General features: G+C 45.7%; 1 protein-coding gene across 1 annotated transcript in view; it reads left to right on the forward strand.

Moving 5' to 3' along the window:
- The first annotated feature begins 1,720 nt into the window (after positions 1-1,720).
- LOC115187645 (neurobeachin-like protein 2) overlaps positions 1,721-23,044 on the forward strand; it is a 51,385-nt gene continuing 30,061 nt past the window's right edge. Inside the window, exons 1-9 of the mRNA XM_029746616.1 lie at positions 1,721-1,809; positions 3,522-3,701; positions 6,075-6,085; positions 6,291-6,634; positions 10,425-10,609; positions 15,691-15,847; positions 18,755-18,898; positions 20,515-20,640; positions 20,973-21,173. Of these exons, the coding sequence (XP_029602476.1) occupies positions 1,721-1,809; positions 3,522-3,701; positions 6,075-6,085; positions 6,291-6,634; positions 10,425-10,609; positions 15,691-15,847; positions 18,755-18,898; positions 20,515-20,640; positions 20,973-21,173 (1,437 nt within the window). The remainder of the gene's footprint in view (positions 1,810-3,521; positions 3,702-6,074; positions 6,086-6,290; positions 6,635-10,424; positions 10,610-15,690; positions 15,848-18,754; positions 18,899-20,514; positions 20,641-20,972; positions 21,174-23,044) is intronic.

Here is a 23,044-nt window from a genome sequence, read left to right on the forward strand (position 1 = left end):
TTTTCTGGAATTTTCCAAGCTGTTTGTATGTACAGTCAACTTAGTGCATGTCAACTTCCGACTTCAACTGTATGTCTATAGGGTATATACACTGCTCAAAAAAATAAAGGGAACACTTAAACAACACAATGTAACTCCAAGTCAATCACACTTATGTGAAATCAAACTGTCCACTTTGGAAGCAACACTGATTGACAGTAAATTTCACATGCTGTTGTGCAAATGGAATAGACAACAGGTGGAAATTATAGGCAATTAGCAAGACACCCCCAATAAAGGAGTGGTTCTGCAGGTGGGGACCACAGACCACTTCTCAGTTCCTATGCTTCCTGGCTGATGTTTTGGTCACTTTTGAATGCTGGCGGTGCTTTCACTCTAGTGGTAGCATGAGACGGAGTCTACAACCCACACAAGTGGCTCAGGTAGTGCAGCTCATCCAGGATGGCACATCAATGCGAGCTGTGGCAAGAAGGTTTGCTGTGTCTGTCAGCGTAGTGTCCAGAGCATGGAAGCGCTACCAGGAGACAGGCCAGTACATCAGGAGACGTGGAGGAGGCCGTAGGAGGGCAACAACCCAGCAGCAGGACCGCTACCTCCGCCTTTGTGCAAGGAGGAGCAGGAGGAGCACTGCCAGAGCCCTGCAAAATGACCTCCAGCAGGCCACAAATGTGGTATGAGGGCCCGACGTCCACAGGTGGGGGCTGTGCTTACAGCCCAACACCGTGCAGGACGTTTGGCATTTGCCAGAGAACACCAAGATTGGCAAATTCGCCACTGGCGCCCTGTGCTCTTCACAGATGAAAGCAGGTTCACACTGAGCACATGTGACAGAGTCTGGAGACGCCGTGGAGAACGTTCTGCTGCCTGCAACATCCTCCAGCATGACCGGTTTGGCGGTGGGTCAGTCATGGTGTGGGGTGGCATTTCTTTGGGGGGCCGCACAGCCCTCCATGTGCTCGCCAGAGGTAGCCTGACTGCCATTAGATACCGAGATGAGATCCTCAGACCCCTTGTGAGACCATATGCTGGTGCGGTTGGCCCTGGATTCCTCCTAATGCGAGACAATGCTAGACCTCATGTGGCTGGAGTGTGTCAGCAGTTCCTGCAAGAGGAAGGCATTGATGCTATGGACTGGCCCGCCCGTTCCCCAGACCTGAATCCAATTGAGCACATCTGGGACATCATGTCTCGCTCCATCCACCAACGCCACGTTGCAACCACAGACTGTCCAGGAGTGTGGCGGATGCTTAGTCCAGGTCTGGGAGGAGATCCCTCAGAGAGACCATCCGCCACCTCATCAGGAGCATGCCCAGGCGGTTGTAGGGAGGTCATACAGGCACGTGGAGGCCACACACACTACTGAGCCTCATTTTGACTTGTTTTAAGGACATTACATCAAAGTTGGATCAGCCTGTAGTGTGGTTTCCCACTTTAATTTTGAGTGTGACTCCAAATCCAGACCTCCATGGGTTGATAATTGGATTTCATTGATTATTTTTGTGTGATTTTGTTGTCAGCACATTCAACTATGTAAAGAAAAAGTATTCAATAAGATTATTTCATTCATTCAGATCTAGGATGTGTTATTTTAGTGTTCCCTTTATTTTTTTGAGCAGTATACTTTACTGTGTATAACCCCTCTCCTTGTTGTTCCTATAGTATGTATATCTATTGGGGATATACTTTACTGTGTACTTCTGATTGTCATTGTTTTGTGTAGATGCCACTCCTAACTTCAGAGACCTGCTGGCTGTGGTCCATCTGTCCCACCGTGCTGAGCTCACTGTCCGTCTGGACGTCTGTCGCAAGGTCAGTCCCTACCTACACTAATCTTCTTTCCCTTCCACTATCCTGTTTCCCCTCCTCTAGTCCTCTTTCCCCACCTCTAGTCCTGTTTCCCCTCCTCTAGTCCTCTTTCCCCACCTCTAGTCCTCTTTCCCCACCTCTAGTCCTCTTTCCCCACCTCTAGTCCTCTTTCCCCTCCTCTAGTCCTCTTTCCCCACCTCTAGTCCTCTTTCCCCACCTCTAGTCCTCTTTCCCCTCCTCTTTCCCCTCCTCTAGTCCTCTTTCCCCTCCTCTAGTCCTCTTTCCCCTCCTCTAGTCCTCTTTCCCCTCCTCTAGTCCTCTTTCCCCCCCTACTCTAGTCCTCTGTCCCCCTCCTCTAATCCCCTCCTCTAGTCCTCGTTTCCCCTCCTTTAGTCCTCTTTCCCCTACTCTAGTCCTCTTTCCCCCCCTCTAGTCCCTCCTCGAGGTCCTCTTTCTCCCCTCCTTTAGTCCTCTTTCCCCTCCTTTTAGTCCTCTTTCCCCTACTCTAGGTCCTCTTCCCAACAACTCTAGTCAACTCGTTCCCCGCCTCTATCATCCCCTCCTCTAGGCCTCGTTCCCTCTTTAGTCCTCTTTCCCTACTCTAGTCCTCTTTCCCCACCTCTAGTCCTCTTTCCCCTCCTCTATCCCCTCCTTTAGTCCTCTTTCCCCACCTCTAGTCCTCTTTCCCCTCCTCTAGTCCTCTTTCCCCTCCTCTAGTCTTCTTTCCCCTCCTCTAGTCCTCTTTCCCCTCCTCTAGTCCTCTTTCCCCTCCTTTAGTCCTCTATCCCCTCCTCTAGTCCTCTTTCCCCTCCACTGTCCTCTTTCCCCTCCACTGTATATCTTCACATTCTCTCAGGTCATTACTAAGTATAGTACAATTGAAGATAACGGTATAGACTATTGGGCAGCTACAGGTATAGACTATAGAGCAGCTAAAGGTATAGACTATTGGGCAGCTAAAGGTATAGACTATAGAGCAGCTAAAGGTATAGACTATAGGGCAGCTACAGGTATAGACTATAGGGCAGCTAAAGGTATAGACTATAGAGCAGCTAAAGGTATAGACTATTGGGCAGCTAAAGGTATAGACTATAGGGCAGCTAAAGGTATAGACTATAGGGCAGCTACAGGTATAGACTATAGGGCAGCTACAGGTATAGACTATAGAGCAGCTAAAGGTATAGACTATAGGGCAGCTAAAGGTATAGACTATAGAGCAGCTAAAGGTATAGACTATAGGGCAGCTACAGGTATAGACTATAGAGCAGCTAAAGGTATAGACTATAGGGCAGCTACAGGTATAGACTATTGGGCAGCTAAAGGTATAGACTATTGGGCAGCTAAAGGTATAGACTATAGGGCAGCTAAAGGTATAGACTATTGGGCAGCTAAAGGTATAGACTATAGGGCAGCTACAGGTATAGACTATTGGGGCAGCTAAAGGTATTGACATAGGGCCAGCTACAGGTATAGACTATTAGGGCATCTTACAAGGTATAGATATAGGGAAGCTACAGGTCTAGGATATTGGGAAGCTAAAGCTTGATTTTTCACTGTTTTATCTTTCTATCCCCTCTCACTCTCTCTCTTTCCCCCCCCTGCTTCTTCTACCTCCCCTTCTCCCCCATCTCTCTCCATCGATTCTCTCTTCTTCTTCTATCTCTCTCATCTTCCTCCTCCTCTCTTGCCTCTCTCTCTCTCTCTATCTCCCGAAGGTCTCTCTACCGGATCTATGACAATGAGGACTATGTTCGTCAGCTGGCCCGTCAGCCAGGCTGGCAGGATGTGTTAACTAAGCTCTATATGAAGGAGTCCTATGAGTCTCGTGGTCCCTCCCTGGCAGGCTCCAGCACCCACAGCTCCCTGGACCCGTCCTCCTCCCGCCCCCCTCTCAGGTAGGGATGACTTCCATTAGTCGATTGAGGGAATCTGTATCGATTCGAAAAGTTGGGAATCAATAGTAACTTAAGTGATATTTTATATTTCTGGACAATAAACAAGATAGTTTCTGGATTCAGCTCTACCCCTGCTATAGATCAGTTAACATGTGTTCAGCTCTACCCCTGCTATAGATCAGTTAACATGTGTTCAGCTCTTTACCCCTGCTATAGATCAGTTAACATGTGTTCAGCTCTTTACCCCTGCTATAGATCAGTTAACATGTGTTCAGCTGTACCCCTGCTATAGATCAGTTAACATGTGTTCAGCTCTTTACCCCTGCTATAGATCAGTTAACATGTGTTCAGCTCTTTACCCCATGCTATAGATCAGTTAACATGTGTTCAGCTGTACCCTTGCTATAGATCAGTTAACATGTGTTCAGCTCTTTACCCCTGCTATAGATCAGTTAACATGTGTTCAGGTCTTTACCCCTGCTATTGATCAGTTAACATGTGTTCAGCTCTTTACCCCTGCTATAGATCAGTTAACATGTGTTCAGCTCTTTACCCCTGCCATAGATCAGTTAACATGTGTCCAGCTCTTTACCCCTGCTATAGATCAGTTAACATGTGTTCAGCTCTACCCCTGCTATAGATCAGTTAACATGTGTTCAGCTCTACCCCTGCTATAGATCAGTTAACATGTGTTCAGCTCTTTACCCCTGCTATAGATCAGTTAACATGTGTTCAGCTCTACCCCTGCTATAGATCAGTTAACATGTGTTCAGCTCTTTACCCCTGCTATAGATCAGTTAACATGTGTTCAGCTCTTTACCCCTGCTATAGATCAGTTAACATGTGTTCAGCTCTTTACCCCATGCTATAGATCAGTTAACATGTGTTCAGCTCTTTACCCCGGCTATAGATCAGTTAACATGTGTTCAGCTCTTTACCCCTGCTATAGATCAGTTAGCATGTGTTCAGCTCTTTACCCCTGCTATAGATCAGTTAACATGTGTTCAGCTCTACCCCTGCTATAGATCAGTTAACATGTGTTCAGCTCTACCCCTGCTATAGATCAGTTAACATGTTTTCAGCTCTACCCCTGCTATAGATCAGTTAACATGTGTTCAGCTCTTTACCCCTGCTATAGATCAGTTAACATGTGTTCAGCTCTACCCCTGCTATAGATCAGTTAACATGTGTTCAGCTCTTTACCCCTGCTATAGATCAGTTAACGTGTTCAGCTCTTTACCCCTGCTATAGATCAGTTAACATGTGTTCAGCTCTTTACCCCTGCTATAGATCAGTTAACATGTGTTCAGCTCTACCCCTGCTATAGATCAGTTAACATGTGTTCAGCTCTTTACCCCTGCTATAGATCAGTTAACATGTGTTCAGCTCTTTACCTCTGCTATAGATCAGTTAACATGTGTTCAGCTCTACCCCTGCTATAGATCAGTTAACATGTGTTCAGCTCTTTACCCCTGCTATAGATCAGTTAACATGTGTTCAGCTCTACCCCTGCTATAGATCAGTTAACATGTGTTCAGCTCTTTACCCCTGCTATAGATCAGTTAACATGTGTTCAGCTCTTTACCCCTGCTATAGATCAGTTAACATGTGTCCGCTGTACCCCTGCTATAGATCAGTTAACATGTGTTCAGCTCTACCCCCTGCTATAGATCAGTTAACATGTGTTCAGCTCTACCCTGCTTATAGATCAGTTAACATGGTTCAGCTCTTTACCCCTGCTATAGAATCAGTTAACATGTGTTCAGCTCTTTACCCTGCTATAGATCATTTAACATGTGTTCGCTCTTTAACCCCTGCTATAGATCAGTTAACATGTGTTCAGCTCTTTACGCCTGCTATAGACCAGTCAACATGTGTTCAGCTCTACCCCTGCTATAGATCAGTTAACATGTGTTCAGCTCTTTACCCCTGCTATAGATCAGTTACATGTGTTCAGCTCTACCCCTGCCTATAGATCATGTAACATGTGTTCAGCTCTTTACCCCTGCTATAGATCAGTAACATGTGTTCAGCTCATTTACCCCTGCTATAGATCAGTTAACATGTGTTCAGCCTCTTTACCCCTGCTATAGATCAGTTAACATGTGGTCAGCTCTTTACCCCTGCTATAGATCAGTTAACATGTGTTCAGCTCTTTACCCCTGCTATAGATCAGTTAAACATGTGTTCAGCTCTTTACCCCTGCTATAGATCAGTTAACATGTGTTCAGCTCTACCCCTGCTATAGATCAGTTAACATGTGTTCAGCTCTTTACCCCTGCTATAGATCAGTTAACATGTGTTCAGCTCTTTACGCCTGCTATAGATCAGTTAACACAACTCTTACTAAATGTTGAACTGTTCCCCTCTCAGGAGAGATCACAGCATGGTCATAGAGGACTCTCAGGACGCTCACACAGACGTCTTCCTCCCCTTACACCTCGCGGGACGAGGAAGAGGAGGAGGAGGGAGATGGCGAGGGCCTGGGAGGGAGGAATATCTCAGAGGGTTTCTCCGACCTCTCTCGGTCTTCCCCTAAACAGCAGTGGAGGCACTTTGAAGGACTTTGCCGACTCTCTCCAATTTAAGTCGTTGACTCGGTAGAGCAGGGGAGCCGCTCGTCCTCCCTGTCCAACACCGTGGACATCCCCTCCACCCGGCCCCAAGAGGAGGCTCTCTACCACCCTCTGTCCCCCTTCGGCACCTCGCCCTTTGAGCTGGAGCTGGGGGGTATGAGGGGTGAGACGGGGACATGGAACCAGAACCCTGTGGGGGGTAGTCAGGCAGGCACCCCCTCGCCCCTGGAGCACAGCCGGTCGTTCCCCTCTCTGAGACCCAGGAAGAGCTCCAGTCTGTCCAACGTGCTGGACGACTCCAACTATGGAACTGACCCCCGGGCAGCTGACACCATCTCCAACACCTCCAACCCACAGGTACTGCTGCCCTAACCTTAACCTTAACCACAGGTACTGCTGCCCTAACCTTAACCACAGGTACTGTTGTCCTAACCTTAACCTTAACCACAGGTACTGCTGCCCTAACCTTAACCTTAACCACAGGTACTGCTGCCCTAACCTTAACCACAGGTACTGTTGTCCTAACCTTAACCTTAACCACAGGTACTGTTGTCCTAACCTTAACCTTAACCCTAACCACAGGTACTGCTGCCCTAACCTTAACCTTAACCACAGGTACTGCTGCCCTAACCTTAACCACAGGTACTGCTGCCCTAACCTTAACCTTAACCACAGGTACTGCTGCCCTAACCTTAACCACAGGTACTGTTGTCCTAACCTTAACCTTAACCACAGGTACTGCTGCCCTAACCTTAACCTTAACCACAGGTACTGTTGTCCTAACCTTAACCTTAACCACAGGTACTGTTGTCCTAACCTTAACCTTAACCACAGGTACTGTTGTCCTAACCTTAACCTTAACCACAGGTACTGCTGCCCTAACCTTAACCTTAACCACAGGTACTGCTGCCCTAACCTTAACCACAGGTACTGTTGTCCTAACCTTAACCTTAACCACAGGTACTGCTGCCCTAACCTTAACCTTAACCACAGGTACTGTTGTCCTAACCTTAACCTTAACCACAGGTACTGTTGTCCTAACCTTAACCTTAACCACAGGTACTGCTGCCCTAACCTTAACCTTAACCACAGGTACTGCTGCCCTAACCTTAACCACAGGTACTGTTGTCCTAACCTTAACCTTAACCACAGGTACTGCTGCCCTAACCTTAACCTTAACCACAGGTACTGCTGCCCTAACCTTAACCACAGGTACTGTTGTCCTAACCTTAACCTTAACCACAGGTACTGTTGTCCTAACCTTAACCTTAACCCTAACCACAGGTACTGCTGCCCTAACCTTAACCTTAACCACAGGTACTGTTGTCCTAACCTTAACCTTAACCACAGGTACTGTTGTCTTAACCTTAACCTTAACCACAGGTACTGCTGCCCTAACCTTAACCTTAACCACATGTACTGTTGTCCTAACCTTAACCTTAACCACAGGTACTGTTGTCCTAACCTTAACCTTAACCACAGGTACTGTTGTCCTAACCTTAACCTTAACCACAGGTACTGCTGCCCTAACCTTAACCTTAACCACAGGTACTGTTGTCCTAACCTTAACCTTAACCTTAACCACAGGTACTGCTGCCCTAACCTTAACCTTAACCACAGGTACTGTTGTCCTAACCTTAACCTTAACCACAGGTACTGTTGTCCTAACCTTAACCTTAACCACAGGTACTGTTGTCCTAACCTTAACCTTAACCACAGGTACTGTTGTCCTAACCTTAACCTTAACCACAGGTACTGCTGCCCTAACCTTAACCTTAACCACAGGTACTGTTGTCCTAACCTTAACCTTAACCACAGGTACTGCTGCCCTAACCTTAACCTTAACCACAGGTAATGTTGTCCTAACCTTAACCTTAACCACAGGTACTGCTGCCCTAACCTTAACCTTAACCACAGGTACTGTTGTCCTAACCTTAACCTTAACCCTAACCACAGGTACTGCTGCCCTAACCTTAACCTTAACCACAGGTACTGTTGTCCTAACCTTAACCTTAACCCTAACCACAGGTACTGCTGCCTTAACCATAACCACAGGTACTGTTGTCCTAACCTTAACCTTAACCCTAACCACAGGTACTGTTGACCTAACCTTAACCACTGGTACTGTTGTCCTAACCTTAACCTTAACCACTGGTACTGTTGTCCTAACCTTAACCTTAACCTTAACCACAGGTACTGTTGTCCTAACCTTAACCTTAACCCTAACCACAGGTACTGTTGTCCTAACCTTAACCCTAACCACAGGTACTGTTGTCCTAACCTTAACCTTAACCACAGGTACTGTTGTCCTAACCTTAACCTTAACCCTAACCACTGGTACTGAGCATTCCTAGGAGGTATGTTGTGTGGTGTTTGAATAAACTGGACCACATGTGTTGAACATGAAGTCCAGTGTCTTGTGTAATGTCCCATATCCATAATGTTAACGGATTTCTCCTGAAATATGTCAGTCAGAAAATCACAAGTATTAGCATCCCGTAAGCATGTTTCAGAGTCCTCAGCCGCAGAGCCGTGATAGTCTGGTAGACTCCCTGACCCCCATCTGTGGGGGTCGCACAGCCTGACCTCATACCTCAAAAACATTCCCATCCAACATGGTTCAGTACATGACTCCTATTCAACCAATGTGGCTCAGTGTACATGACTCCTATTCAACCAACATGGCTCAGTGTACATGACTCCTATTCAACCGACGTGGCTCAGTGTACATGACTCCTATACAACCAACGTGGATCAGTGTACATGACTCCTATACAACCAACGTGGCTCAGTGTACATGACTCCTATTCAACCAACGTGGCTCAGTGTACATGACTCCTATACAACCAACGTGGCTCAGTGTACATGACTCCTATTCAACCAACGTGGCTCAGTGTACATGACTCCTATACAACCAACATGGCTCAGTGTACATGACTCCTATACAACCAACGTGGCTCAGTGTACATGACTCCTATTCAACCAACGTGGCTCAGTGTACATGACTCCAATTCAACCAATGTGGCTCAGTGTACATGACTCCTATACAACCAACATGGCTCAGTGTACATGACTCCTATTCAACCAACGTGGCTCAGTGTACATGACTCCTATTCAACCAACGTGGCTCAGTGTACATGACTCCTATACAACCAACGTGGCTCAGTGTACATGACTCCTATTCAACCAACGTGGCTCAGTGTACATGACTCCTATTCAACTGAATGTGATGAGGGATAGAGTCGTGCTGAGAATTATGAAACTATGAAAACCAACGGTTCAATATCCTAGAATACGGCTGTGCAGATGCCGATGCGGTTTAGTCCATCTCCGACACAGTGTACTGTATCAAAACAAATGTATTTATATAGCCCTTCTTACATCAGCTGATATCTCAAAGTGCTGTACAGAAACCCAGCCTAAAACCCCAAAACAGCAAGCAATGCAGGTGTAGAAGCCACGGTGGCTAGGGAAAAACTCCCTAGAAAGGCCAGAACCTAGGAAGAAACCTAGAGAGGAACCAGGCAATGAGGGGTGGCCAGTCCTCTTCTGGCTGTGCCGGGTGGAGATTATAACAGAACATGGCCAAGATGTTCAAATGTTCATAAATGACCAGCAGGGTCAAATAATAATAATCATAGTAGTTGTCGAGGGTGCAACAGGTCAGCACCTCTACCGCTCCTGTTGTCTCTAGAGAGTTGAAAACAGCAGGTCTGGGACAGGTAGCACGTCCGGTGAACAGGTCAGGGTTCCATAGCCGCAGGCAGAACAGTTGAAACTGGAACAGCAGCACGGCCAGGTGGCCAGGGGACAGCAAGGAGTCATCATGCCAGGTAGTCCTGAGGCATGGTCCTAGGGTCCTCCAAGAGAGAGAAAGAGAGAATTAGAGAGAGCATACTTAAATTCACACAGGACACCGGATAAAACAGGAGAAATACTCCAGATATAACAGACTGACCCTAGCCCCCTGACATAAACTACTGCAGCATAAATACAGGAGGCTGAGACAGGAGGGGTCAGGAGACACTGTGGCCCCATCCGATGATACCCCTGGACAGGGCCAAACTGGCAGGATATAACCTGTATCTGTGTGTCTAACTGTGATTATGGTGTGTGTGTGTGTGTGTGTGTGTGTGGTCCCTTTCAGCAGACGCCAGAGGAGGAGCTGTGTAACCTGCTGACTAACATCGTGTTCTCTGTGCTGTGGTGCGGCAGCGGGTCGGAGGGGGGGGAGGACGCCGTGTGGAGGGAGAGGGGACAGGTCTTCTCTGTCCTCACCAAGCTGGGCTCCTCCTGCCAACTGGTCCGCCCGCCTGACGATATCAAATGCAGGTCAGTCGGTCGACAGCCAGCCAGCCAGCTATTTAGTTAGTTATTCATTCAGTCAGCTATTTAGTTAGTTAGCCAGCCAGCCAGTCAGCTATTTAGTTAGCCAGCCAGCCAGCCAGTCAGCTATTTAGTTAGTTATTCAGTCAGCTATTTAGTTAGTTAGCCAGCCAGCCAGCCAGCTATTTAGTTAGTTAGCCAGCCAGCCAGTCAGCTATTTAGTTAGTTAGCCAGCCAGCCAGTCAGCTATTTAGTTAGTTATTCAGTCAGCTATTTAGTTAGTTAGCCAGCCAGCCAGCCAGCCAGTCAGCTATTTAGTTAGCCAGCCAGCCAGCCAGTCAGCTATTTAGTTAGTTATTCAGTCAGCTATTTAGTTAGTTAGCCAGCCAGCCAGCCAGCTATTTAGTTAGTTAGCCAGCCAGCCAGCTATTTAGTTAGTTATTCAGTCAGCTATTTAGTTAGTTAGCCAGCCAGCCAGTCAGCTATTTAGTTAGTTATTCAGTCAGCTACTTAGTTAGTTATTCAGTCAGCTACTTAGTTAGCTATTCAGTCAGCTACTTAGTTAGCTATTCAGTCAGCTATTTAGTTAGCTATTCAGTCAGCTATTTAGTTAGTTATTCAGTCAGCTATTTAGTTAGTTATTCAGTCAGCTATTTAGTTAGTTATTCAGTCAGCTATTTAGTTAGTTATTCAGTCAGCTATTTAGTTAGTTATTCAGTCAGCTATTTAGTTAGTTATTCAGTCAGCTACTTAGTTAGTTATTCAGTCAGCTATTTAGTTAGTTATTCAGTCAGATATTTAGTTAGTTATTCAGTCAGATATTTAGTTAGTTATTCAGTCAGCTATTTAGTTAGTTATTCAGTCAGCTATTTAGTTAGTTATTCAGTCAGCTATTTAGTTAGTTATTCAGTCAGATATTTAGTTAGTTATTCAGTCAGCTATTTAGTTAGTTATTCAGTCAGATATTTAGTTAGTTATTCAGTCAGCTATTTAGTTAGTTATTCAGTCAGCTATTTAGTTAGTTATTCAGTCAGCTATTTAGTTAGTTATTCAGTCAGCTACTTAGTTAGTTATTCAGCCAGCCAATCAGTCAGTCAGATACTTAGTTAGTTATTCAGTCAGCTATTTAGTTAGTTAGTCTCATGTCTCATGTCAGTATACAGATTCATTAAGGTGACTTCAAATCAAGTTTTATTTGTCAAATGCTTGGTAAACAACAGGTGTGGACTAACAGTGAAGTGCTTACTGACGAGCCCTTCACAACCATGCAGAGAGAAACATAATAACAATGAGGAACAATAACTAGGTACATACACAGGGTACCAGTACTGAGTCCATGTGCAGGGAGAGGTAAGAGGTAATTAATAACTAGGTACATACACAGGGTACCAGTACTGAGTCCATGTGCAGGGAGAGGTAAGAGGTAATTAATAACTAGGTACATACACAGGGTACCAGTACTGAGTCCATGTGCAGGGAGAGGTAAGAGGTAATTAATAACTAGGTACATACACAGGGTACCAGTACTGAGTCCATGTGCAGGGAGAGGTAAGAGGTAATTAATAACTAGGTACATACACAGGGTACCAGTACTGAGTCCATGTGCAGGGAGAGGTAAGAGGTAATTAATAACTAGGTACATACACAGGGTACCAGTACTGAGTCCATGTGCAGGGAGAGGTAAGAGGTAATTAATAACTAGGTACATACACAGGGTACCAGTACTGAGTCCATGTGCAGGGAGAGGTAAGAGGTAATTAATAACTAGGTACATACACAGGGTACCAGTACTGAGTCCATGTGCAGGGAGAGGTAAGAGGTAATTAATAACTAGGCTACATACACAGGGTACCAGTACTGAGTCCATGTGCAGGGAGAGGTAAGAGGTAATTAATAACTAGGTACATACACAGGGTACCAGTACTGAGTCCATGTGCAGGGAGAGGTAAGAGGTAATTAATAACTAGGTACATACACAGGGTACCAGTACTGAGTCCATGTGCAGGGAGAGGTAAGAGGTAATTAATAACTAGGTACATACACAGGGTACCAGTACTGAGTCCATGTGCAGGGAGAGGTAAGAGGTAATTAATAACTAGGTACATACACAGGGTACCAGTACTGAGTCCATGTGCAGGGAGAGGTAAGAGGTAATTAATAACTAGGTACATACACAGGGTACCAGTACTGAGTCCATGTGCAGGGAGAGGTAAGAGGTAATTAATAACTAGGTACATACACAGGGTACCAGTACTGAGTCCATGTGCAGGGAGAGGTAAGAGGTAATTAATAACTAGGTACATACACAGGGTACCAGTACTGAGTCCATGTGCAGGGAGAGGTAAGAGGTAATTGGTAACTAGGTACATACACAGGGTACCAGTACTGAGTCCATGTGCAGGGAGAGGTAAGAGGTAATTGGTAACTAGGTACATACACAGGGTACCAGTACTGAGTCCATGTGCAGGGAGAGGTAAGAGGTAATTAATAACTAGGCTACATACACAGGGTACCAGTACTGAGTCCATGTGCAGGGAGAGGTAAGAGGTAATTAATAACTAGGTACATACACAGGGTACCAGTACTGAGTCCATGTGCAGGGAGAGGTAAGAGGTAATTAATAACTAGGTACATACACAGGGTACCAGTACTGAGTCCATGTGCAGGGAGAGGTAAGAGGTAATTAATAACTAGGTACATACACAGGGTACCAGTACTGAGTCCATGTGCAGGGAGAGGTAAGAGGTAATTAATAACTAGGTACATACACAGGGTACCAGTACTGAGTCCATGTGCAGGGAGAGGTAAGAGGTAATTAATAACTAGGTACATACACAGGGTACCAGTACTGAGTCCATGTGCAGGGAGAGGTAAGAGGTAATTAATAACTAGGTACATACACAGGGTACCAGTACTGAGTCCATGTGCAGGGAGAGGTAAGAGGTAATTAATAACTAGGTACATACACAGGGTACCAGTACTGAGTCCATGTGCAGGGAGAGGTAAGAGGTAATTGGTAACTAGGTACATACACGGGGTACCAGTGATGTACTGGGCCGTACGCTCTACCCTCTGTAGCGCCTTGCGGTCGAATGCAGCCAGTCAAGATGCTCTCAATGGTGCAGCTGTAGAACTTTGAAGATCTGAGGTCCCATGACACATCTTTACCTCCTCCCGAGGGGGAAGAGGCGTTGTCGTGCCTTCTTCGTGACACATCTTTACCTCCTCCCGAGGGGGAAGAGGCGTTGTCGTGCCTTCTTCATGACACATCTTTACCTCCTCCCGAGGGTGAAGAGGCGTTGTCGTGCCTTCTTCGTGACACATCTTTACCTCCTCCCGAGGGTGAAGAGGCGTTGTCGTGCCTTCTTCGTGACACATCTTTACCTCCTCCCGAGGGTGAAGAGGCGTTGTCGTGCCTTCTTCGTGACACATCTTTACCTCCTCCCGAGGGGGAAGAGGCGTTGTCGTGCCTTCTTCGTGACACATCTTTACCTCCTCCCGAGGGGGAAGAGGCGTTGTCGTGCCTTCTTCATGACACATCTTTACCTCCTCCCGAGGGGGAAGAGGCGTTGTCGTGCCTTCTTCATGACACATCTTTACCTCCTCCCGAGGGGGAAGAGGCGTTGTCGTGCCTTCTTCACGACACATCTTTACCTCCTCCCGAGGGGGAAGAGGCGTTGTCGTGCCTTCTTCACGACACATCTTTACCTCCTCCCGAGGGGGAAGAGGCGTTGTCGTGCCTTCTTCACGACACATCTTTACCTCCTCCCGAGGGGGAAGAGGCGTTGTCGTGCCTTCTTCGTGACACATCTTTACCTCCTCCCGAGGGGGAAGAGGCGTTGTCGTGCCTTCTTCACGACACATCTTTACCTCCTCCCGAGGGGGAAGAGGCGTTGTCGTGCCTTCTTCACGACACATCTTTACCTCCTCCCGAGGGTGAAGAGGCGTTGTCGTGCCTTCTTCACGACACATCTTTACCTCCTCCCGAGGGGGAAGAGGCATTGTCGTGCCTTCTTCATGACTGTGTTGGTGTGTGTGGACCATGTTAATTCCTTAGTGATGTGGACACCAAGGAACCTTGAAGCTCTCGACCCGCTCCACTACAGCCCCGTCGAGGTGAATGGGGGCGTGCTCAGACCTCTGTTTCCTGTAGTCAGTGATCAGGTCCTCTGTCTTGCTGACGTTGAGGGAGATTTTGTTGTCCTGATACCACACTGCCAGGTCACTGACCTCCCTATAGGCCGTCTCATCGTCGTCGGTGATCAGGCCTACAACCGTGGTGTCGTCAGAGAACCTGATGATGGTGTTTGAGTCGTGCGTGGCCACGCAGTCGAGGGTGAACAGGGAGTACAGTCGGGTGTCAGTGTGGCGGATGTGTTGTTGCCTACCCTTACCACCTGGAGGCGGCCCGTCAGGAAGTCCAGGATCCAGTTGCAGAGGGAGGTGTTTAGTCCCAGGGTCCTTAGCTTAGTGATGAGCTTTGAGGACACTATGGTGTTAAACGCTGAGCTGTAGTCAATGAACAGCATTCTCACATAGTTGTTCCTCTTGTCCAGGTGGGAAAGGGCAGTGTGGAGTGCAATAGAGATTGCGTCATCTGTGGATCTGTTGGGGCAGTATGTGAATTGGAGTGGGTCCAGGGATGATGGTGTTAATCTGAACCATGACCAGCCTTTCAAAGTATTTCATGGCTACAGATGTGAGTGCTACGGGGCGATAGTCATTTAGGCAGGTTACCTTGGCGTTCTTGGGCAGAGGGACTATGGTGGTCTGCTGGAAACATGTAGGTATTACAGACTGGATCAGGGAGAGGTTGAACATGTCAGTGAAGACACTTGCCAGTTGGTCAGTGCATGCTCTGAGTGTGCGTCCTGGTAATCCGTCTGAACCCGCGGCCTTGTGAATGTTTACCTGTTTAAGGGTCTTATTCACATCAACCACAGAAAGACTTGAGGAAAGTGAAAAAAGCCTAACTTAACTTTTTTGCAGTTCTGTTTTGGTTGAGCAAAATGTAGCTCTAAATGTTGACTGGCTATTCTCCCTCCCTCCTCTCCACCCCTCCTCTCTGCTGTGTTTCTGTCTCTCAGTCTGTTAGAGATGATGCTGGAGTCTTCTCTGTCAGACCTGAGGGACTCTCAGGGTGTCTCTCTACCATACTTCCCCAGTCTGCTGCGCCTCCTCAGGCTGCTCCAGGACTTCCTCTTCTCAGAGGGAACAGACAACCAGGCTCTGTGGAGCGAGAAGGTACAGTACTGCACCATGGTCCACACGTTGTCTGCATCTCAAATATATATTTCTATGTAGTGCACTACTTTTGACCAGGACCCATAGGGCTCCCATAGGGCTCTGGTCAAAAGTAGTGCACTATATAGGGAGTAGGGTGCAATTTGGGATGCATGCAATATCAGCCATGCTCAATTATTTGTGAGTGTAAAATCTGTGATCTGATGGTATCATTTTGCATAGAGTTGACCTTTCTACCAAACAGCTGAGAGAGAGACTGTGGATGTGTGTCGAGTACTTGCCACTGAGATGAGAGTTTGTCGGTACAAACTGTCCACTATATAAACCATATGTTGAGGATGTCTAAACTTGATTGCAGGAAATTATTACTCACCTCTTAGATGTAAAGCCCCCTGTGTAGGGGACCTGCATGGTTCTGGTACCAGTCCCAACCTACATTTTCACTTAGAAATCCATCTGTGGACCTCGTAGATGGAAATGGCTTGCGTGACGTGACGTAGGATGTGAAATCTGAAACCACTTGAAGCTGGGATGTCCGTCCTACCGTTTTAATTCGCTCTTCCGACTGTCGCTCATCTCCTGGCTGAACCCTACGTCACAGACACTGACAAAGCACATGCTTGCAATCCTTACATTGTAGCTCAACAAGAGAGTGGTTTATTCACTATAGCATATTCAGATCGATTTACAGCCATTCATCTCAAATAATTCATAGATTTGAAACAAAAAACACTTTCTGTTTGTCATAGATGGACAATAATAATATGAGACGAAAGGTGAGTTGCTAAGGAGTTCAGGAAGCCGAGCTAGAGGTCTGTGTGGCTCACAGCGGTGGGGGAGATGTTTTCATCAACAGAGACCTTTAGAAAATATGCACATTTTCTCTGACACTACAAATATGTATTTTACAGTTGTAAGAAAGGTGAAGTCTCATAGTTAGTGGTTTTATAATCTGATGTCGTGTCTTTGGCATCATTAAACTGAAGACATATTTATCAAATAACTCTCTGTAATTATTATTACGCGATTAAACTGATTCATCGTGTAACTGTAATTAACTAGGAAGTCGGGGCACCAAGGAAAATATTCAAATTACAAAGTTATAATTTTCCTAATATAACTTTCAGATATCATAATATCTGATATATGAGTCTTCTGATTAATGATGTATTCTTTACCTCGTCAGTCTCATTCCAAACGTCGTAAATTGTTGGTTATCTGCACGAACCCAGTCTTCACTATGAGTCATCCATACATCAATTGTCTTAAAATCATTTATTTACTAATCTAATTCACAGAAATGCATAACAAACAGATATGGTTACAAGGAAATGATAGGAGAATGTGCCCTAGTGGGTTAAATCGGCATGGTGGCTTGTTACACAAAGAAAGGGGGTTGGGCTTGAATGAAAGAGCGGGAAGACTGAGGAACACAGAAAGCAGCTATGCTATCGTAAATACATTATCGTATGCATTCTAAATTACCGCCCATTTGGAAAAGGAAAATGCAATAAATATTTACTCTGAGCTGCGCTTCGGTAGGTTGGTCGTAGATGCTGGCCGTGTTGGCCAACAGAGATCTTCCTGTCCTCGGAAGAATGTCACTGGTGGTAAAATGGATACGTCATCCGTCCTTTCCTAGCCCACGTCTACAGCGGCCGCTGCTAACTCAACGGCTAGGAAGTATCACTTCTGTAGTGAATAAGGGTTCAAAGTTCATACCATTCGCAACCAAAGCTCATGCTGAGGTTGGCTTAGTTCTGTACTTGACATGTGAGTCCTTTTAACGCAGAGGCTGCAGACCTCACGTACCCGGAACAGCCTGGTTACATTTTGTCACTGACTTATATAGTGGCGAGGGGAGAAGGGTGTGTTTCATCGTTTATAACCCCTGTCTCTTCACAGGGGCGGGCCACTGATTGGTCAGGGCTCTTTCCTTATGAAAACCCAATTCTCTCATTTGGAAGCTAAAGTTACATTTAATCTCCTAACAAACAGTTTCAATATCAAACATTTAAATTGCACAACAATTCCATGTGAGTCTGATAACTAGAATGTGTAGACTTTCCCAGGTACAGTTTATGTCGTCCTGTCATCAGTCATAATGTCTCAGATGACAACCGAACTGACATCCATACTCATTAAGTACCTGGTATATTTCCAACTGGTTCTATTACCGAAATATGGTTCCTTTCCCCCCACTTGTTTGATGTTCCCAGACTCTCTATGTTTAACAAAGGCTATTCAACAGTCCTTCAGTAGGGTCAGAAAGAGAGGGGAAGGGATAAAGGTATTTATGGGGGGGTCATAAACCTTACCCACAGGCCAACGTCATGACACTGATTATACTATATTTAGAAAGCATAGAAGTCATTTCAAGCCTTATTCATACAGTTTTGTTGAATAGGGAATACATCATAAAATATTTCATATTTTCATATTTGTATCATATTTGTACTGTGTATTTGAGCTTGTGTCCTCAAAAGTGACTACATCTCAGCAATGTATAACAATTTTTTTACCAGAAAGGTTAGATTGACCCTTTCTTGGAGTATGCATCATTACTAGTTATTGTTTATGGTCATCATGATAAATAATACATATTCGGGGATTAGGTAGATTACATTTTAGATTACATGTAGTTACATGTATTAATGGCACAGCTACTTCCTGTTATTGTGACGGTATGTGTGTTTAATGTCAGTGGACACGTCTTGGCTTTAGCTTGGTTACTGTTTTGAATAGTAGTTCTATATCATTTAACTGTGTGGTAACCGGTCTTGAGAATTGACTCATTGTTATGTTGTATTCAGGTATTTGCACTCTTGCCTACATAATGGCCCCTTGTGGGAATTGAATTGAATGAAAATGTGTTGTGGACTGTTAACAGGTGTGTTGTCGTTGTAGATCTTTGAGGGGGTGGTGAACCTCCTGGACAGACTACAGGCATGGCACAGCACCCCTGGTACCCCTGGAGCTCTGGAGCTCAGAGAGATGGCTCAGATCGGCCTGCGCATCATCACCGGCTACGTCCAGCAACAGGACTCACAGGTCAGTCACCTATGTTACGCTACGCCCACCTCCCTCTAGCCAAACTAGACTGGCTCCAACTCTGGCTTGCATGCCAAATGGCTCCCTATTCACTATATAGTGTACTACTTTTGACCAGAGCCCATAGGCTGGGATAGGGGTGGATAGGGTGCTATTTGGGAAACAACTTCTTTCTCCAAATGACATCCATTGACGGCATTAGTCAACGCGTGGGTTTGAAAGTTTAAACTCCAAATGTCGTGGGACCAATCCCAACGCTCTGTCTGTCAGTACACATTTACTATCAAATAAAGGTTAGACCTTTTGAGGGGAAAGTGTGTTTAGAATACCAGTCCTTCTATGGTTATCTATCAGTGCACAGAGAACATAGCTAGCATTCCTCCTGAGGAGTGTTGTGTAGGACGGGGCAGCTCTTCTCTGAGTTATAACTACTGTTGGGATGCATCCCAAATGGTACCCTGTTCCCTACATAGTGCATAACTTTCTGGTCAGAAGTAGTGCACTATGTAGGGAATGGGGTGCTATTTTTGGCACTCCTGTAGGAGTGTGGGATCAAGTGGTCATAAATAAATGGTCCAAAGATTTCCTTTAAGCGTTGGGATTTGTTTATTATTTTTTTAAGGAGCAAAGCTTTTTCCATCCACTTGAATTGTTGTTGTGTGTTTTGTTAGTATTAGTACCCCACTTAATAAATCAGCTGAGTATTAATAATATCAGGTTTGTATACTGATGAAACATTTACCTGGACTTCTGTTAATTCTAACACCTGTGAGAATACTTTTGAAGTGGAGACTAATTTGCTTTTTGACCAAAGAATCTCTGTGTCTCTCTCTCTCTGTGTCTCTCTCTCTGTGTCTCTCTCTCTGTGTCTCTCTGTGTCTCTGTCTCGCGGTGTCTCTCTCTCTCTGTGTCTGTCTCTCTGTCTCTGTCTCTCTGTGTCTCTGTCTCTCTGTCTCTCTCTCTGTGTCTCTCTCTCTTTGTCTCTCTGTCTCTCTCTCGCTCTGTCTCTCTGTGTCTCTCTCTCTTTGTGTCTCTCTCTCTGTGTCTCTCTCTCTCTCTCTCTGTCTCTCTGTGTGTGTCTCTCTCTCTGTGTCTCTCTCTGTGTCTCTGTCTCTCTGTGTGTCTCTGTCTCTCTCTGTCTCTCTCTCTCTGTGTGTCTCTGTCTCTCTCTCTCTGCCTCTCTCTCTCTGTCTCTCTCTCTCTCTCTCTCTGCCTCTCTCTCTGTGTGTCTCTCTCTCTCTCTGTGTGTCTCTCTCTCTCTCTGTGTCTCTCTGTGTCTCTCTCTCTGTCTCTCTCTCTATGTCTCTGTCTCTCTGTGTGTCTCTGTCTCTCTCTGTCTCTCTCTCTCTCTGTGTCTCTGTCTCTCTCTCTCTGCCTCTCTCTCTGTCTCTCTCTCTCTCTCTGCCTCTCTCTCTGTGTGTCTCTCTCTCTGTGTGTCTCTGTCTCTCTGTGTGTCTCTCTCTCTGCCTCTCTCTCTCTCTCTCTCTGTCTCTCTCTCTCTCTCTCTCTCTCTCTCTGTGTCTCTCTCTCTCTCTGTCTCTCTCTCTCTCTCTCTCTCTCTGTGTCTCTCTCTCTCTCTCTCTCTGTGTATCTCTCTCCCTTCCCTCTCTCCCCAGGTGTCTGTAATGGCCTGCGTTAAACTCCACAGCCTCCTGCAGACAGTTCTCTCTCTGGGCTGGGACGAGGTGTGCTTCCTGCTGGGGCGACTAGGTGCCCCCCTGTGGCCAGGCGGGGTAATGGAGGTACATTTATGTTGGACATTTCTGTCATTTTAGCAGACGCACTTATCCAGAGTGACTTAGTCAGTGCATTCAACTAAGGTAGGTAAGACAACCCCATAACATAGTCATTGCAATTAAAACTTTCCTCAATAAAGCAGCTATTTCTAAATTGGTGCTAGTGTGAGACCTTTATTGTGAGAACATATTGGAATTTTGGACTTAATGGAACTTTTATTTTGACATCCGTTATTCTGGTGTTTCCATTCTTATCACCGGCTTTACACTAGTAAATAAAGACAAGTACGACTGTTAGTGTGAGAAAGACAAGTACAACAGTAAGGTGGTTTTTTTAGGCCGACCCCAACGGAGGACACACGGAGACCTTTTCCCAGCTGGTGCCCATCGTGCGTACCCTCCTGGACCAACACGCTGACCCCGTGACCCTGCACGGCCTGCTGCCCAGCCTGCCAGTCACCAACGGCAGCCCCACCTTCGCCCAGGACCTCCAGAGCTACAGCCACACAGTGGAGTGGCTGGACTTCTACCAACGCCACGTCAGTACTACTCAACCTTTATTTATCTATCTTCTTGTTTATATAATCTGTATCCCAAATGGCTTCCTATATAGTGCACTACATTTGACCAGGGCCTTACAGACGGGTTGGCCAACGGGTGTGCAACTAGGGGGCAAAACAGACGGGTTGGCCAACGGGTGTGCAACTAGGGGGCAAAACAGACGGGTTGGCCAACGGGTGCGCAACTAGGGGGCAAAACAGACGGGTTGGCCAACGGGTGTGCAACTAGGGGGCAAAACAGACGGGTTGGCCAACGGGTGTGCAACTAGGGGGCAAAACAGACGGGTTGGCCAACGGGTGTGCAACTAGGGGGCAAAACAGACGGGTTGGCCAACGGGTGTGCAACTAGGGGGCAAAACAGACGGGTTGGCCAACGGGTGTGCAACTAGGGGGCAAAACAGACGGGTTGACTTAGATTGTTGACAACATGTAAACTAGATTTCATCTCAGTGTTTGTTGGAACTGAATATATGAGCATAAGGAGCTCTTTTTGTTTCTAGAATCCATCGTTGCAGTTGTAGGTTCGCTAGCTAGGGAATTTCAGCTATATTAGCATAGACATGACAACAGTCAAACACCTCAAAACAAAACATGGTATGAAGAACAACCTAAAACCAGCTGAAACGAGCCACCTATGATTCCCCACATGGCAGCTTCGTATAAAAAAAGAAGGGTTTTATTTCACCTTTATTTAACCAGGTAGGCAAGTTGAGAACAAGTTCTCATTTACAACTGCGACCTGGCCAAGATAAAGCAAAGCAGTGCGACACAAACAACAACACAGAGTTACACATGGAGTAAAACAAACATACAGTCAAGTATGTTGGACAGCTCATTTTAGCTGGACAGCTCATTTTCCTCAGTAGTCCCTTGGTAGTTCCTGGACAGCTCATTTTCCTCAGTAGTCCCTTGGTAGTTCCTGGACAGGCTAAAAACATTAGCTTGTACACTTCTCTTCTTTAGTTCAGAAACTAAACTGAGTCCGTAGGTTCTACTACTAAATGCGGTGTTGCCGTTTGTCTCTTCTCAGGCTAGTATTTGTAGACAGGCTGATGTAACATCCTCCTTTCTGCCTCAGAGTGAAAACTAAACCAGGGACAGATAATGTGTCTGTTCAGTGTTCTCTGGTCCTCCTCTCTCATTATTTACCTCATAGTCTACACACTGGAGGTACGTGGATGGAAGGCCAGGATCTCTCCCAGTTTAGAAAAGCTTTCCTTGTATTTACTGTGTGAATGTGATGGAAGAGAAGTCACCTAGCAGACCAAGAGGTTTGAGGATATGAAGCCAAACAGACGTCTACCCACTTGGTTCAGCTGAGGATTTATTATAGATGTGTGTGACAGTGTATAATCACAAATCTGTTTTGTTTAGATATCTTGTAAATAGAAAATGTCTTAGATCTGGCAGTAGAGCCCAGTCTGATTCAGAGGGGTTGGGTTAAATGCTGAAGACACATTTCAGTTGAAGGCATTCAGTTGTACAACTGACTAGGTATCCCTCTTTCCCAGTCTTTGAGCAACAGTTTGTCTGTGTGTCTGTGCGTGTGTGCCTGTTTATCAGCTTATGTCCATTACCTTTAGGGCCTTTGCCAATGTGATATGTAGTATATAACATTACAGTATATAATGTATAGGTAGTATATAACATTACTGTATATAATGTATAGGTAGTATATAACATTACAGTATATAATGTATAGGTAATATATAACATTACTGTATATGTAGTATATAACATTACAGTATATAATGTATAGGTAATATATAACATTCCTGTATATAATGTATAGGTAATATATAACATTACTGTATATAATGTATAGGTAGTATATAACATTACTGTATATG

This window comes from Salmo trutta, unplaced genomic scaffold (genome assembly GCF_901001165.1).
Source record: "Salmo trutta unplaced genomic scaffold, fSalTru1.1, whole genome shotgun sequence".
NCBI lineage: Eukaryota > Metazoa > Chordata > Actinopteri > Salmoniformes > Salmonidae > Salmo > Salmo trutta.